Below are 17,094 nucleotides of genomic sequence, written 5' to 3'. Positions count from 1 at the left end.
GGGGTGCCCCATCCTCGGGGGTGTCCCAGTCCCGGGGTGCCCCATCCTCGGGGGTGTCACAGTCTCGGGGGTGCCCCATCCTCGGGGGTGTCCCCATCCTCGGGGGTGTCCCATCCTCGGGGGTGTCCCAGTCCCGGGGTGCCCCATCCTCGGGGGTGTCCCCGGAGCTCCGGGGGCGGGGCCTGGCGGGGCGTGGCCGGGGCGTGGTCGCAGGCCCCGCCCCGGCGCGCTCAGCGCCATGGGCGAGGGGGAGCCCAGGTACGGGGGTTACTGGGGGCACTGGGAGCCACTGGGAGCCGCCGGGGGCACCCCGGGACCGGGCCAGCGGCACCGGCGGGGCAGCGGGGCCGCAGGGGGAGGCAGGGGCTCTAGCGGGGGCACTGGGATGGACTGGGGCGTTACTGGGGCGGGAGCGAGCAGCAGCGAGGGGACGCTGCGGGTGTTACCGGGGGGCTACCGGGGGGTGTGGGGCAGCAGCGGGGATGGGAGGTGGGGGTACTGGGGGTTACCGGGGGATGCGGGAGGGGCTGCTGGGAGCGCTGGGGAATGGGGGGGTCCCCGGGTGCGGGAGAGGTTACTGGGAGCGCTGGGAGATGGGGGCAGTCGCTGGTGCCCGGGAGGGGTTACTGGGAGCACTGGGGGAGTCGCTGGTGCCCGGGTGAGGTTACTGGGAGCGCCGGGGGAGCCGCTGGTGCCCGGGAGGGGTTACTGGGAGCGCCGGGGCCGCTCCCGTGCTGGGAGGCGCTGGGCAGGCTGGGAGGGGGGGGGCTGCGGCGGCCGGTCCCGGCCCCGGCCACGCCCCGCGGGATCGGCCACGCCCACGGGCACGCCCCGGGCACACCCACGGCCACGCCCACGGTCACGCCCATGGCCCCGCCCTGCGCCGCTGCGGGAGCGCAGCGTGCGGGACCCGCACGGGACCGGGACAGCCCCACCGGGACCCCCACGGGGACTCCCACGGGGACGGGACAGCCCCACCGGGACCCCCCCGGGAAGGGGACAGCCCCACCGGGACCCCCACGGGGACGGGACAGCCCCACCGGGACCCGCACGGGGACGGGACAGCCCCATCGGAACCCCCACGGGACCGGGACAGCCCCACCGGGACTCCCACGGGAAACTCCTGGAACCCAACAGGAACCTCCCGGGGACCCCCACGGGACTCCCCTCTAGGGTGACCCCTCCGTGCCCCCCTCAGGAACCCCCCCGTGAACCGCCCCGATCCCCCCAAAACCGGCCCCCTCGGGAGCGGGACCCCCAGCCTGGCTCGGCCAGCCCCGGAGTGGGTGGGGGTCCCAGTCCTGTGGGGGGGGTCTAGGTGGGGGTCCCGGTGTGGTTCGGGGGTCCCGGCCCGGGGTGGGGACGGTCTGGGTGCGGTGGGGTCCCAGTCATGGTGGGGTGTCCCTGTCCCAGTGCGGGTGGGGGTCCCAGGGGGGCGCCGGGGCTGTTCCGGGGGGTCCCGGAGGCAGGGCGGCCCGGGCGGGGCGGGGGTCGCGCCGTGCCCACCCGGTGCCAGCCTCCCCCCAGCATGGCGCAGCAGCTGATCAGCGGCGCCGGCTACGTGCCCGAGGACGGGCTCACGGCCCAGCAGCTCTTCGCCTGCGCCGATGGCCTCACCTACAAGTGCGGGTGACCCCCACCCCAAAACCCTCTGACCCCCACCCCAAAACCCTCTGACCCCTCTTGATGCCTCCAGACCCCCAAGGCACGGCCCGGCAGTCCCCGATGCCTCCCTGGGGCTGCCTGAGCCCCCAGGGTCCTCCCAATGCCCCAGAGACCCCCGGGAGGCCCCAACTGCCCCCCGCGCCAGCCCCAAGGATCCCCCAAAGATCCCCCGGTTCCGCCAGGAGCCAGCTGACAGCCCTGCACCCCACTGCCGAGCCCTCAGGAGCCCCCAGGAGCCCCTCCAGACCCCCCAGGAGCCCCTCCAGACCCCCCAGGACCCCCTGACCCTCCAACTCACGTCTCCCTGCCCTCAGTGCCTCCCCAGAGCTCGGGTGCCCCCGCGATGGGTCTGGGTGAGTCTGGGGGCCCCAGGGGTCCCAGCCCTGTGTCCCCCCACAGTGACTTCCTCATCCTCCCCGGCTACATCGACTTCACGGCTGACGAGGTGGTGAGTGACCCCCAGGATCCCCTGAGACCCCCCTGTGCTTTCCCCACGGGGTGGCTCCCGTGCCTCGGGACCCCTCGGTGACACCCCTGTGCCCCCCATCCTCCTCCTGGGGGGTTCTGGGGTTGGGGATGCCCATGGGGTCCCCGCAGGTTTTGGGGTGTGGGGGCTCACAGAACCCCAACCCTCCAGGGGTGGTTAGGGGGTACAGGTGCTTCTGGGGGTGCTGGGGGGGCAGGGGGGTCAGGTGGAGTCAGGGGCCCCCACTCCTCAGGGGGGGTCGGGATTTTAGGGGCGCTCCCCTCCCCCAGGACCTGACGTCGGCCCTGACCCGAACCATCACCCTGAAGACGCCGCTGGTGTCGTCCCCCATGGACACGGTCACCGAGGGGGACATGGCCATCGCCATGGCTGTGAGCAGGGGGGACACTGGGGTCATTCACCGAGGGGGACATGGCCATTGCCATGGCTGTGAGCAGGGGGGACACTGGGGAACGCTGGGGTCAGTCACCGAGGGGGACATGGCCATTGCCATGGCTGTGAGCAGGGGGGACACTGGGGAACGCTGGGGTCAGTCACCGAGGGGGACATGGCCATTGCCATGGCTGTGAGCAGGGGGGACACTGGGGGACACTGGGGCACACTGGGGACACGGTCACCGAGGGGGACATGGCCATCGCCATGGCCATGAGCAGGGGGGACACTGGGGGACACAGGGGGACACTGGGGACACGGTCACCGAGGGGGACATGGCCATCGCCATGGCTGTGAGCAGGGGGGACACTGGGGGACACTGGGGCACACTGGGGACACGGTCACCGCGGGGGACATGGCCATCGCCATGGCTGTGAGCAGGGGGGACACTGGGGAACGCTGGGGTCAGTCACCAAGGGGGACATGGCCATCGCCATGGCCGTGAGCAGGGGGGACACTGGGGGACACGGGGGGACACTGGGGTCATTCACTGAGGGGGACATGGCCATCGCCATGGCCGTGAGCAGGGGGGACACTGGGGGACACTGGGGGGCACTGGGGACATGGCCACCGAGGGGGACATGGCTGTCACCACAGGGGGAGGTGCATCTACACGTGTGGAGGCATCTCAGGGGGAACCCAGGGCTTGTGGAGGCGCCCGGGGGGGTCTGGGCTGGGGGGGCTCTGTCAGACTGGGGAGACACCCATGGGTGCTTGGGGGGCAGCTGGGGAGCTGGGCAAGGGGGGCACAGTGCCCGAGGGGTGAGAGGGCAGCAAGGGGACGGGGCTGCAGGAGGTGCCCACCTGGGGGGTGCCCACCCAGCTGGAGCCCAGGTACCCACGGCCCCCCCTGCCCCTCTTTGCCCCTTTTGCCCCAGCTGAACGGCGGCATCGGCATCATCCACCACAACTGCACGCCCGAGTTCCAGGCCAGCGAGGTGCGCAAGGTCAAGGTGAGCAGCCGGGGCCCCGCGCTGGCACCCCCGTGCCCCTGGGCCGGGCTGGCAGTGCGCTGAGCTGGTGCCCATCGGTGCCCATCGTGGCAGTCCCCTCGGTGTCCCCTGGCCTTGTGCCACCCCCTGTGTCCCTGAGCACCTCCTGCCCCCAGTGACACTGTCCCATGTCCCCATGCCCCAGTGACACTGTTCCCTGTCCCCGTGTCCCAGTGATGCTGTCCCGTGTCCCCGTGCCCCGGTGACACTGTCCCATGTCCCTGAGCCCCCAGTGACACCGCTGTCCCCTGTCCCCATGCCCCGGTGACACTGTGCCCCCATGTCCCCATGCCCTAGTGACACTGTCTTGTGTCCCTGAGCCCCCGGTGACACTGTCCCCTGTCCCTGTGCCCCGGTGACACTGTGCCCCCGTGTCCCCATGCCCTAGTGACACTGTCCCCTGTCCCTGTGCCCCGGTGACACTGTGCCCCCGTGTCCCCATGCCCTAGTGACACTGTCCCCTGTCCCTGTGCCCCGGTGACACTGTGCCCCCGTGTCCCCATGCCCTAGTGACACTGTCCCCTGTCCCTGTGCCCCGGTGACACTGTCCCCTGTCCCCATGCCCCAGTGACACTGTCCCCTGTCCCCGTGCCCCGGTGACACTGTGCCCCCGTGTCCCCATGCCCTAGTGACACTGTCCCATGTCCCTGAGCCCCCGGTGACACTGTCCCCTGTCCCCATGCCCCAGTGACACTGTCCCCTGTCCCCGTGCCCCGGTGACGCTGTCCCCTGTCCCCGTGCCCCAGTGACACTGTCCCCTGTCCCCATGCCCCAGTGACGCTGCCTCCTGTCCCCATGCCCCGGTGACGCTGTCCCCTGTCCCCATGCCCCAGTGACACTGTCCCCTGTCCCCGTGCCCCGGTGACACTGTGCCCCCGTGTCCCCATGCCCCAGTGACGCTGTCCTGTGTCCCCATGCCCTGGTGACACTGTCCCGTGTCCCCGTGCCCCGGTGACGCTGTCCCCTGTCCCCATGCCCCAGTGACGCTGTCCCGTGTCCCCAGCGCTTCGAGCAGGGTTTCATCACGGAGCCGCTGGTGATGAGCCCGGCGCACACCGTGGGGGACGTGTGGGACGCCAAGGCCCGGCTCGGCTTCTCGGGGGTCCCCGTCACCCACTCGGGGCGCCTGGGGGGGCGGCTCGAGGGCATCGTCACCTCCCGTGACATCGACTTCCTGCGCGAGAGGGACAGGGCCACCCCCCTGGCCGAGGTGGGCGTGGGGCCCATGGGTGGGGTGGGATGGGATGGGATGGGATGGGATGGGATGGGATGGGATGGGATGGGATGGGATGGGATGGGATGGGATGGGATGGGATGGGATGGGATGGGATGGGATGGGATGGGATGGATGTGGGGCAGGATGGATGTGGGGCAGGATGGGATGGATGTGGGACAGGATGGGATGGGATGGATGTGGGGCAGGATGGATGTGGGGTGGGATGGGATGGACAGAGGACAGGCAGATCCACGGCAGGGGTGGGGGCTGCGCACGGGGGCCCAGAGCCCCCCAGTGCAGGTGACAGTGAAGGTGACAGTGACACACAGTGCAGGTGACAGTGACAGTAGCCGTGCCTGTGTGGTGCCTGTGACAGTGCCAGGGCACGTGACAGTGACAGACAGTGATGGTGACAGTGCTGGTGGCAGTGGAGGTGACAGTGCCAGCACTGGTGACAGTGACGGTGGCAGTGCCAGACAGTGCCAGCACCTGTGCTGATGCCAGTGACACGTGGGTCCCTGTGTCCCCAGGTGATGACCAAGCGCAGGGACCTGGTGGTGGCCCCGGCCGGTGTCACCCTCAAAGAGGCCAACGAGATCCTGCAGCGCAGCAAGAAAGGTGCAGGGGGCACCTGTCACCCCCCTGTGTCACTGCCACCCCCTGAGTCACTGTCACCCCCCAGTCCCCTGTCAGCCCTGGAGACACCTACCTGTCACCCCACAGGTGTCACCCCCAGGGGTCACCTCCACTCAGGGCCACCTCTGTGCCATCCTGGGTGGCCCATGGGAGATGTCCCCTGTCCCTGTTCCCCTCCCCTCACATTGTCCCCCGCTGTGTCCCCAGGGCTGCTGGCAGTGACCAGCACTGGTGAGCTGGTGGCTGTCACTGCCCCATCCTTCAGGTCTCTGCCATGTCCCTGGGGTCAGCCCTGTGTCCCTGTCCCTGGTGTCACCTCCGTGTCCCTGGGGTCACCTCCATGTCCCTCGTCTCACCTCCATGTCCCTGTTCCTGTGTCTGGTGTCACCCCCATGTCCCTGGGTCACCCCCATGTCCCTGGGGTCAGCCCTGTGTCCCTGTCCCTGGTGTCACCTCCATGTCCCTGGGGTCACCTCCATGTCCCTGAGGTCAGCCCTGTGTCCCTGTCCCTGGGGTCACCTACATGTCCCTGGGTCACCCCCATGTCCCTGGGGTCAGCCCTGTGTCCCTGTCCCTGGTGTCACCCCCATATCCCTGGGGTCAGCACTGTGTCCCTGTCCCTCGTCTCACCTCCATGTCCCTGTTCCTGTGTCTGGTGTCACCTCCATGTCCCTGGGGTCACCTCCATGTCCCTGGGGTCACCTCCATGTCCCTGTTCCTGTGTCTGGTGTCACCCCCATGTCCCTGGGTCACCCCCATGTCCCTGGGGTCAGCCCTGTGTCCCTGTCCCTGGTGTCACCCCCATATCCCTGGGGTCAGCACTGTGTCCCTGTCCCTCGTCTCACCTCCATGTCCCTGTTCCTGTGTCTGGTGTCACCTCCATGTCCCTGGGGTCACCTCCATGTCCCTGGGGTCACCTCCATGTCCCTGTTCCTGTGTCTGGTGTCACCCCCATGTCCCTGGGTCATCCCCATGTCCCTGGGGTCAGCCCTGTGTCCTGTCCCTGGGGTCACCTCCACGTCCCCGTGTCCCTGCAGCCCCCCGGTGCCCGGCACCCCAGGGTGCCCCGCGCTGCCCCCGTGTCCCCGGGGAAGCTGCGGGGTGGCAGCTCCTCGCTGCTGGCCACCCTCGCCCTGCGCCCGGGTCCCTCCCGGCCGGTGCCCGGGGCGCCGGCGGGGCGGGGGTGACTGTCCCCGCGCTGTCCCCGCAGGGAAGCTGCCCATCGTCAACAGCCGGGACGAGCTGGTGGCGCTGATGGCGCGCACGGACCTGAAGAAGAACCGGGAGCACCCGGCGGCCTCCAAGGACGAGCGGAAGCAGCTGCGGGTCGGGGCCGCCATCGGCACCCGCGAGGACGACAAATACCGGCTGGACCTGCTCGTGCAGGCGGGCGCCGACCTCGTGGTGCTGGTGCGGGCACCCCGAACCCGGGCACCCCGAAACCCGGGGCACCCAAAACCCGGGCACCCCAAAACCCGGGGCACCCCGAAACCCGGGGCATCCCAAAACCCGGGGCACCCCAAAACCCGGGGGCACCCAAAACCCGGGGCACCCCGAAACCCGGGGCATCCCAAAACCCGGGGGCACCCAAAACCCGGGCACTCCAAAACCCGGGGGCACCCCGAAACCCGGGGCACCCCGAAACCCGGGGCACCCAAAACCCGGGGGCACCCAAAACCCGGGGCACCCAAAACCCGGGCACCCAAAACCCGGGGCTCCGAGCACTGGGGAGGAGGGGGAGGAAGGGGATGGGGCTGGAGCTGCCGGGCGGGGGGGGGGGGGGGGGCGGAGCTCGTGGTGCTGGGGGCTGTGGAGGGGTCCCCGAAAACTGGGGGGGGTGAGGGCACCCCAAAAAAAGCGAGGCCCCAAAATGAGGGGGATGAAAAAGGGCAGCACGGAAATCAGCATCCCAAGAACGGGGAGGATGAGGATGGAGGAATGGGGTGGGGATGGAGCTGCTGGTGCAGGCGGAGATGACCTCAGGGTGCTGCTGTGAGGGACCCCGAAAATGGGGAACCCCGGAAACGGGGATCGCCAGAAATGGGAGACCCCAAAACCGGGCAGGGATAGAAGGGAAGGGAAAAAGAAGGGGATGGAGGGATGGGGATGGAGCCGCTGGTGCAGGGGGAAGACCCTAAACATAGGAGGGTGGGGGTGCCCCAAAAGCCGTGGGACCCCAAAAGGGAGGGGATGGGATCTGGGGACGGGGATCGAGCTGCTTGTGCTGGGTGGGGGGTGCCCCAAAAAAGGTGGGCCTTGGGCGGTACCCCCTGCTCACTGAACCCCAACTCGCTGCTCCCCTCCCGTGGCACCCCAACCTCCTGCCCCGCACCCCAAAACCTGCCCCGCCCCACCCCAAACGCGGCCCCAGGACTCGTCGCAGGGGAACTCCCGGTACCAGCTCAGCATGATCCGCTACATCAAGGCCAAGTACCCCGAGCTGCAGGTGGTGGGGGGCAACGGTGAGACCCCAAACGGGGGGCACTGATGAGGTGGGAAACGGGGCGACCCCAAAATGATGAGCGGGGAAACGGGGCGACCCCGAAATGATGAGCAGGGAAACGGGGCGACCCCGAAATGATGAGAGGGGAAATGTGCCAACCCCAAAAGAGAGGTGAGGGAAATGGGGGCGGGGTTTGGGGTGTCCCCTGCAGTGCTGCAGTGGGATTTGGGTGCCATTTTGGGGGCTGTTTTTGAGGTGCTCCCCGTCATAGTGAGGCAGGATTTGGGGAGAGTGGGGCTGGATTTGGGGTGCCACTTTTGGGCTGCTGTTTTGGGGCACCATGTTTGGGGTGCACCCCGCAGCACAGAGATGGGATTCAGGGTGCCCTGGCACTGCTGGGGTGCCGTTTTGGGGTGCCCTGGCACTGCTGGGGTGCCATTTTGGGGTGTGCCCCGCAGTGGTGACGGCGGCCCAGGCCAAGAACCTGATCGACGCCGGGGTGGACGCGCTGCGCGTGGGGATGGGCAGCGGCTCCATCTGCATCACCCAGGAAGGTGGGTGGCACCCGGGACCCCTGACCCCACCCTGGCACCCCTGGACACGCCTGCAGTGTCCCCACTGTGCCCTTCGGTGTGGGCCTGTAGCTGCTGTCCCCGTGTCCCCGTGACAGTGTCCCTGTCCCTGATCCCCTGACCCTGTCCCTGTGATGGTGTCCCTGTCCCCACAGCAGTGCTGGTGTGTGACCAGGCTCAGGCTGTGGCCGTGTCCCTGCCATGTCCCTGTACCCATGGCAGTGTGGCCATGCCCAGGCACGGCCATGTCCCTGACGTGTCTCTGTCCCCATCCCCATGGCAGCTCTGGTCTCTGGCCATGCCCAGGTCATGGCCATGTCCCTCACAGTGTCCCTGTCTCTGTCCCCATGGTAGGGTGGCCATGCCCAGGCCATTGCCATGTCCCTCACAGTGTCCCTGTCCCCACAGCAGTGCTGGCATGTGACTGTGCCTGGCCATGGCCGTGTCCCTGACGTGTCTCTGTCCCTGTCCCATGGTAGTGCTGGCGTGTGGCCGTGCCCAGGCCATGGCCGTGTCCCTCACAGTGTCCCTGTCCCCATGGCAGTGTGGCCGTGCCCAGGCCATTGCCATGTCCCTCACAGTGTCCCTGTCCCCATGGCAGTGTGGCCGTGCCCAGGCCATGGCCATGTCCCTCACAGTGTCCCTGTCCCCATGGCAGTGTGGCTGTGCCCAGGCCATTGCCATGTCCCTCAGAGTGTCCCTGTCTCTGTCCCCATGGCAGTGTGGCCATGCCCAGGCCATGGCCGTGTCCCTCACAGTGTCCCTGTCCCCATGGCAGTGTGGCCGTGCCCAGGCCACGGCTGTGTCCCTCACAGTGTCCCTGTCCCCATGGCAGTGTGGCCGTGCCCAGGCCATTGCTGTCCCTCACAGTGTCCCTGTCCCACAGCAGTGTGGCCGTGCCCAGGCCATGGCCATGTCCCTCACAGTGTCCCTGTCCCCATGGCAGTGTGGCCGTGCCCAGGCCACGGCCATGTCCCTCACAGTGTCCCTGTCCCCATGGCAGTGTGGCCGTGCCCAGGCCATTGCCATGTCCCTCACAGTGTCCCTGTCTCTGTCCCCATGGCAGTGTGGCCGTGCCCAGGCCACGGCCATGTCCCTCACAGTGTCCCTGTCCCCATGGCAGTGTGGCCGTGCCCAGGCCATTGCCATGTCCCTCACAGTGTCCCTGTCCCCACGGCAGTGTGGCCGTGCCCAGGCCATTGCCATGTCCCTCAGAGTGTCCCTGTCTCTGTCCCCATGGCAGTGTGGCCGTGCCCAGGCCACGGCCATGTCCCTCACAGTGTCCCTGTCCCCATGGCAGTGTGGCCGTGCCCAGGCCATTGCTGTCCCTCACAGTGTCCCTGTCTCTGTCCCCATGGCAGTGTGGCCGTGCCCAGGCCACGGCCATGTCCCTCACAGTGTCCCTGTCCCCATGGCAGTGTGGCCGTGCCCAGGCCATTGCTGTCCCTCACAGTGTCCCTGTCCCACGGCAGTGCTGGCGTGTGGCCGTGCCCAGGCCACGGCCGTGTACCGCGTGGCCGAGTACGCGCGGCGCTTCGGCGTCCCGGTCATCGCCGACGGTGGCATCCGCAGCCCCGGGCACGCCGTGAAGGCGCTGGCACTGGGAGCCTCCACCGGTGAGGGCAGGGCTCGGGGGGCGCCCAGCACGGGGGGGGCACCCTGAGGGGGTCTGGTGGCCAGAGCCCACCCGGGGCCCGGGGCTGGCCCCGCAGCCCCCGGCCCATCCCGGCGGGTTCCGCGCCCCCGCCCCGCCGGGGGTCCCTGACGGGGCGTCCCCCCAGTGATGATGGGGTCGCTGCTGGCGGCCACCACGGAGGCGCCGGGCGAGTTCTTCTTCTCGGAGGGCGTGCGGCTGAAGCAGTACCGGGGCATGGGCTCGCTGGACGCCATGGAGCAGGGCCCGGGCAGCCAGAAACGCTATTTCAGGTACCGGGGGGCCGGGGGGGGGGCGCGGCCCCCCGACCGCCCCCCAGCCCTGTGTGTGCCCCGCAGCGAGGGCGACGCGGTGAAGGTGGCGCAGGGCGTGTCGGGCTCGGTGCGGGACAAGGGCTCCATCCACAAGTTCGTGCCGTACCTGCTGGCCGGGCTGCAGCACGGCTGCCAGGACCTGGGCGCCCGCAGCCTCTCGGCGCTGCGGTCAGTGCGGGCAGGGCGGGGGGGGACGGCAGGGCTGGGGGGGCCGGGCAGGGCTGGGGGGGCCGGCAGGGATGGGGGGGTCGGCAGGGCTGGGGGGTCCTGGCAGGGCGGGGGGGTCCGGCAGGGCTGGGGGGGTCCTGGCAGGGCTGGGGGGCCGGCAGGGCTGGGGGGGTCCTGGCAGGGCTGGGGGGTCCGGCAGGGCGGGGGGGTCCGGCAGGGCTGGGGGGGTTCGGGCAGGGCTGGGGGGTCCGGCAGGGCTGGGGGGCCGGCAGGGCTGGGGGGTCCGGGCAGGGCTGGGGGGTCCTGGCAGGGCTGGGGGGGTCCTGGCAGGGCTGGGGGGTCCGGGCAGGGCTGGGGGGTCTGGGCAGGGCTGGGGGTTCTGCAGGGCTGGGGGGTTCTGCAGGGCTGGGGGGTCTGGGCAGGGCTGGGGGTTCTGCAGGGCTGGGGGGTTCTGCAGGGCTGGGGGGTCTGGGCAGGGCTGGGGGGCTCGGCCGCCCCCACCGACCCCCCGTGCCCCCCAGGTCCATGATGTTCGCGGGGGAGCTGAAGTTCGAGCGCAGGACGGTGGCGGCGCAGGTCGAGGGGGGGGTGCACGGGCTGCACTCGTGAGTGGGGACGGGGCTGGGGGCTTTGGGGGGCCTGGGGGGGCTGGGAGAGTTGGGAGAGGTTTTGCGGGATACAGGGATTTGGGAGAGGTGCGGGATTTGGAGGAGTTTTTGGGTAGCTGAGAGTGATTGGGGGGGCTGAGGGGCTTTGGAGGAGGTCGGGGGGGGGGGCTGAGGGGGTTTGGGGGAGGTCTGGGGGGGCTTAGGGGGTGTGGAGGAGGTCTTGGGGGGCTGAGGGGTTTGGGGGAGGTCTGGGGGGGCTGAGGGGGCTTTGGGACCTGCGAAGGGTGCAGGAGCTGGGGGGATCTTGGGGGCGGGGGAGGTTTTGGGGGGCTGAGGAAGGCACCAGTTCAGATCCCATCGTCGGGCCCCAGTTGCCCCAGTCCAGGCTCTGGGGCACCCCCGTTTTGCCCAATGTCGGGGATGGGGGGTGGGGTCCGGGGGGTTCCTGTGCCCCCCCTAACCCCCCTCACTTGCCCTCCCCCGCAGCTTTACGGTTCTGCCCCGTAAGTACCTGCTCCCCCTGGGACTGGGGGTGCTCGGGGGTCCCCTTTACCCCTCCTCTGTCCCCTCCCTGATGGATGGGGGCTGGGGGAGGGGGGACCCCCAGTCTCCCAGCCAGGATCTGGGGTTTGGGGGTCCCAACCCCCCCAGAGGGGTTTGGGGGTCCCCTTCCTCCCCTTTGACCCCTGCCTCGTCCCCGCAGTACCGAGAGGAGGCTGCCCTGAGGAGGGGTCCCCCCGGGGCGGTGCCCCCCGCCCGGAGCCTGCGGGGACCCCTCCGGCCCCCCGACACCGGCGCTGCTGATGCCGCACGGGCACCCCGCCGTGGGGGCACCCACCATGGAGGCACCCTGCCGTGGGGGCACCCCGCCGTGGGGGCACCCCGCCGTGGGGGCGCCCCAAACCCCTGAGCACAGGGGCTGCGAGCACCTCGGAAACCCTCCCGGAACTGGGGGTGCGGGGAGCCCCCAAACCCCCCCGGGTCACCACAGTGGAGGGGGATCTCCAGAGCCCCCAGAAATGGGGGTGCAGGGACCCCCCAAAAGTCCCCGGGGCACCACGAGGCTGCAGGACCTCGCTGGCCTCTCCACAGAGGGGGACGCAGGGACCCCACAACCCCCCAATGGTGTGGGGACCCCCTGAACCCCGCGGGGACCCCAGACCCCCCCTGGCACTGGGGAGCTTGCAGGGCCGTGTCCCCCTGTCCCCCCGAGTGGGGATGGAGGGACCCCCGCAGCCTCCAGGGGACCCCCAGAACTGCAGGGACCTCCCCAGCGTCCCAGGGGACCCTGCAGCGTCCCGGGGGACCCCACAGCGTCCTGGGGAACCCCACAATGTCCCGGGGGACCCCACAGCGTCCCGGGGGACCCTGCAGCGTCCCGGGGGACCCCACGGGCCTGTGGCCTCCCGGTCTGGGGGAACCCCGGACTCGCTGTGTCCAGGGGTGAATAAACGCTTGGAGCATCGGAGCCTGGCTTGTCCCTGTCCCCGCTCCTGTCCCCGGGCTGTCCCCGCTCCTGTCCCCGGGCTGTCCCCGATCCTGTCCCGCTCCTGTCCCCAGGCTGTCCCCGCTCCTGTCCCGCTCCTGTCCCGCTCCTGTCCCCAGGCTGGCCCCGGGCTGTCCCCGCTCCTGTCCCGCTCCTGTCCCGGTCCTGTCCCCAGGCTGTCCCCAGGCTGGCCCCGCTCCTGTCCCCGCTCCTGTCCCCAGGCTGGCCCCGGGCTGTCCCCGCTCCTGTCCCGGTCCTGTCCCCAGGCTGGCCCCGGGCTGTCCCCGCTCCTGTCCCCGCTCCTGTCCCCAGGCTGGCCCCGCTCCTGTCCCCGCTCCTGTCCCCAGGCTGGCCCCGCTCCTGTCCCCGCTCCTGTCCCGGTCCTGTCCCCAGGCTGGCCCCGGGCTGTCCCCGCTCCTGTCCCCGCTCCTGTCCCCAGGCTGGCCCCGCTCATGTCCCCGCTCCTGTCCCGGTCCTGTCCCCAGGCTGTCCCCAGGCTGGCCCCGCTCCTGTCCCCAGGCTGGCCCCGGGCTGTCCCCGCTCCTGTCCCGCTCCTGTCCCCAGGCTGGCCCCGCTCCTGTCCCGCTCCTGTCCCGCTCCTGTCCCCAGGCTGGTCCCGCTCCTGTCCCCGGGCTGTCCCCGATCCTGTCCCGCTCCTGTCCCCTGTCCCTGCCTTTGTCCCCGCCCCTCGCCCTGTCCCGTCCTTGGCCCTGTCCATGGTCCTGTCCCCGGCCTGGCCCAGGCGTGTCCCTGTCCCTGCCGGTGGCACGGGGACCGGGGCACACACGTGGCACCAGGAGGGCACATGCCGTGACACAGCGTGGCACACACGGCACGGGTGGCACACACGGCACGGGTGGCACATGCTGTCACACACATGGCACGGGTGGCACACGCACGGCACGGGTGGCACATGTCACACACATGGCCCACCCTGGCACACACCTGGGACCCCCCACAGGTGGCACCACCCAAATACGGGATCCCAAATGTGGCACCTTCCCAGAAGCGAGACCGCCCCCCCCAAAGTGTGGGACACCCCCCGAAAATCTGGGACAAGCCCCCAAATGCAGGATACTCCCCTCGAAAAAAGGGGGGGCACCCCAAATGTGGGAGAATCCCCCAAAAGCGAGACCCCCTTCAGATGTGGGACATCCCCCCAAGTGTGGGACCCCCAAGTGTGGGACCACTTCTACATGTGAGACCCCCCAGCTTTGAGAACCCAAACCTGACCGCCCCCCCCCATGCAGGGGGGGACCCCTCAATCCTGGGAGCCCCCCGGCCGTGGGGCACCCCCAAACGCCGCCCGCTCCCTCCGGGCCGCGCGGCCCCGCCGGGTGCCGGTGCCGGGGGGGCGGGGGGAGCCCGGGGGGCGCGGGGGGTGGGGGGAGGAGGAGGAGGAGGAGGAGGAGGAGGAGGAAGAGGAGTGGGGGGGGGCTCGGCCCGCCCCTCCCGCCGCTGCCGCCGCCGGGGCCGGGCCGGGGCTGGAGCCGCCGCCGAGGCCGGTGGGTCCGGGGGGCGGGGGTGGGTTTGGGGGTGCGCGGGGGTTCGGGGGTGCTCGGGGCTGGGGTGCCCTGGGTGGGGGCAGCACCCGCCCGCGCTGCCGGGCCGGGCTGGGGGCGCGGGGAGCTCGGGGTGCGGCGTTTGGGGGCGGGGGGCGTGCCCGGGGTTGGGGTCCCTGGGGGGGCGCGGATGGCGAGGTCGCGGCTGCCGGGGGAGGAGGTGAGCGGGGTTTGGGGGTGCGGGGGACCCCGGGTTTGGAGGCGAGGGGGGCCGGCTGCGGGGTCCGGGGGGGGCGGGGTCGCGGCCGCGGGGCGGGGGTGGCGAGCCGGGGTTCGGGGGGTTCGGGGGTGCCCCCCCAACCCTGCCGAGCTCCGCGCCCCCCCCGCGCCGCCCCCGCGCGCGCTGTCCCCACGCACACGCGCTCGCTCGCGCCGTCACGCGCGCGCACACGTGCGCTCCCGCACCCACGCGCGGGAAAAGGGGGGGGCTGCGGGGGGGGGCACGGGCGGGGGGGGCCCGGTGGGCCGGGGGTGCGGGGTCGGGGGCGCGGGGGGGGCCGGGGGCGGCACGGGGAGCGCGGGGTGCGGGGCTCAGGTGGGGGTGTGAGCGGGGCCCGGGGGGCTCAGGTGTGCGAGGAGGGGCGCGCCCCCCGGGCCGTGCCCGTGTACCCCCCCCGCAATGTCCCTGTCACACGCGTGGGCACGGCGGGAGGGGGCAGGTGTGACCCGCGGGGCGCGCGCGGTTGTGACCCACGGGTGACACCGGCGCGGCGTGGGGGGAGCTCCCGTTGTCGCGGGGGGGGTCTTGGGGCCGGAGAGAGCGGGGGTGGCGGTTCCGGGGGGGTGCGGCTGCGGGGGTGTCCCGTGCGGGGGTGGCGGTGCCGGGGGTGTCCCGCGTGGGGGTGTCCCGTGCGGGGGTGGCAGGGTCGGAGGTGTCCGGTGCGGGGGTGTCCCGTGGGGGGTGGCGGTTCCGGGGGGCTCGGACGCGTTCCGGGGGTGCCGGCTCCGGGCCGCGGCGCGGTGCGGGCTGTCCTGCGGGGGCCGCGGGTCCCCGCGTGTCCCGCGTGTCACTTCGCATCCGTCGTCCCCGCGCCGCCGCCGCCCTGACGGGCGCGGTGCCGCCCCGCGGCGACAGCCCTGTCACCCCGATTAGGGACCTGGCGCGGGCGGGGGGTCCGGGGGAGGGGACACCCCGCACGGCCCCGCGGCGGGGGCGGCCCCGCGTGCCCCCGTCCCCGAGTGCCGCCGCGGCGCCCGGGCTGCTCCTGCCCCTGCCTGGGGGGCTCCTGGGTCCCCACAGGTGCTCCTGTCCCAAATCCGGGGTGCCCCTGTTCCCCCCCGCGCTGGTGCTGTCCTCCCCCGAGGGACTCCTGTCCCCAGGTGCCCCGGTGTCCCCCCCGGATCCTGCTGTCCCTCCCGTGGAGCGCTCCCGCGTGTCCCCGGCCGTCCTCTCCTGTCCCTGCTCGCGGGGCGCTCCTGTCCCCCCTCAGAATGTTCCCCGAATGTTCCCCGTGGGCTGCCGGGGCTCAGGGTGCAATGGGGGATCCCGGGGTGCCATGGGGGGCTCGGGGGTGCCATGGGGGATCCCGGGGTGCCATGGGGGGCTCGGGGGTGCCGGAGGTGACCCCTCTGCCCCCTCTCCACAGCCGCTCCCGATGTCCCCGATGTCCCCCGCTGGGGGGGCGGCCGCCCCCCGTGTGCTGCTGGCGCTGCTCTGCCTGTCCGCCCGGGCCGCCGCCCCCCCGCCCCCCAGCAGCCCCCCCGGGACCCCCCCGGGCCCCCCCGCGCCCCCCAGCGACTCCCCGGTCCTGTCCCTCAACCTCGGCCTCAACTTCAAGATCAAGGTGCGGAGCCAGGGGGGGCCGCGCCCCCCCGCGCCCCCCACCCCCCCGAGCCCCCCCAGGAGCCCGGGGCCCCCCACCCGGCCTGACCCCGGCGATGAGCAGGGCTCCGCGGGACCCCCGGAGGAGGCGGGGGGCCCCCCCGGCCGCGGGGCCACGACCCCCGCTCCGGGGCGCCCCCGGGACAAGCAGCTGGAGCTGGACATCGCCATCGACCTGACAGCGGGGCTGGACCCCCCCCCGGCGGGCTCGGGGGCGGCCGTGCCCCCCACCAGCCTCCTGGGGGGTCCCCCCGGCCGCCCCCGGTTCCTGCCGGGCCTCTCGGAGCTGGCCGGGAGACTCAGCGCCGCCGGTGAGTGCCGGGGGCGGGCAGGGTCCCCCCGGGCCCCCCAAACCCGAGGGCCGCCCCGACAGCTCAGTGCCCCCCCCCCAGGGTTCCTGTTTCCCACGGGGCCCCCCAAGATCGGCGCCGAGGGGGGCAACGCGAGTCTGGAGCTGGACGAGGCGGGGAGCGGCGCCGAGCCAGGTGGGGGCCGGGCACTTGGGGGGCGGGCATTTGGGGGGCGGGCATTTGGGGGGTGGGAATTTGGGGCGGTGGGAATTTGGGGGGCGGGCACTTGGGAGGGTGGGAATTTGGGGGGCGGGCATTTGGGGGGCGGGCACTTGGGGGGCAGGCACTTGCGGGGCGTGGGGCGGGCACTGGGGGTGGGAATTTGGGGGGTGGGCACTTGGAGGGCGGGTATTTGGGGAGTGGGAATTTGGGGGGCAGGCACTTGGGGACGGCCTGGGGGTCTTGGGGGACCTGGGGGGATGGGGGGTCGGGGAACCGGGGGAGTCCTGGGGGGTGGGAGTGTCCTGCATGTCATGGGGGGCCGGGAGAACGCGGAGGTCCCGGGGTTTGGGGGCATCCTGGGCTTCGGGGGGCTCCGGGAGGAACGGGGGGTGCTGGGATTTGGAGGAGCCGGGGGGAACGCGGGGCCGGGGGGAGAGGCTGCGGATTGGGGGTGCTGGGGAAATGGGGAGGGGGTGAGTTTGTGGGGTGGGGCTGCCTCCCTCCGGGTTCTCGGTGGGATTCGGG

The 17,094-nt window shown here is 71.9% G+C and overlaps 1 protein-coding gene across 1 annotated transcript; it reads left to right on the top strand.

The window, feature by feature from the left end:
* The first annotated feature begins 216 nt into the window (after positions 1-216).
* IMPDH1 (inosine monophosphate dehydrogenase 1) lies at positions 217-11,912 on the top strand. The gene is given in 16 exon segments (XM_077783101.1): positions 217-258; positions 1,528-1,623; positions 2,065-2,113; positions 2,422-2,523; positions 3,463-3,537; positions 4,580-4,786; positions 5,323-5,480; positions 5,636-5,659; positions 6,466-6,838; positions 7,800-7,890; positions 8,330-8,425; positions 9,916-10,110; positions 10,225-10,369; positions 10,436-10,579; positions 11,101-11,184; positions 11,891-11,912. Coding segments are annotated over 16 exon segments (1,881 nt in total). The 5' UTR covers positions 217-238.
* The last annotated feature ends 5,182 nt before the right edge of the window (positions 11,913-17,094 follow it).

The sequence above is a fragment of the Lonchura striata genome, chromosome 5 (assembly GCF_046129695.1).
Source record: "Lonchura striata isolate bLonStr1 chromosome 5, bLonStr1.mat, whole genome shotgun sequence".
NCBI lineage: Eukaryota > Metazoa > Chordata > Aves > Passeriformes > Estrildidae > Lonchura > Lonchura striata.
The sequence above is the reverse complement of the archived record's forward strand: the minus strand, read 5'-3'. Positions and strand labels throughout refer to the sequence as shown.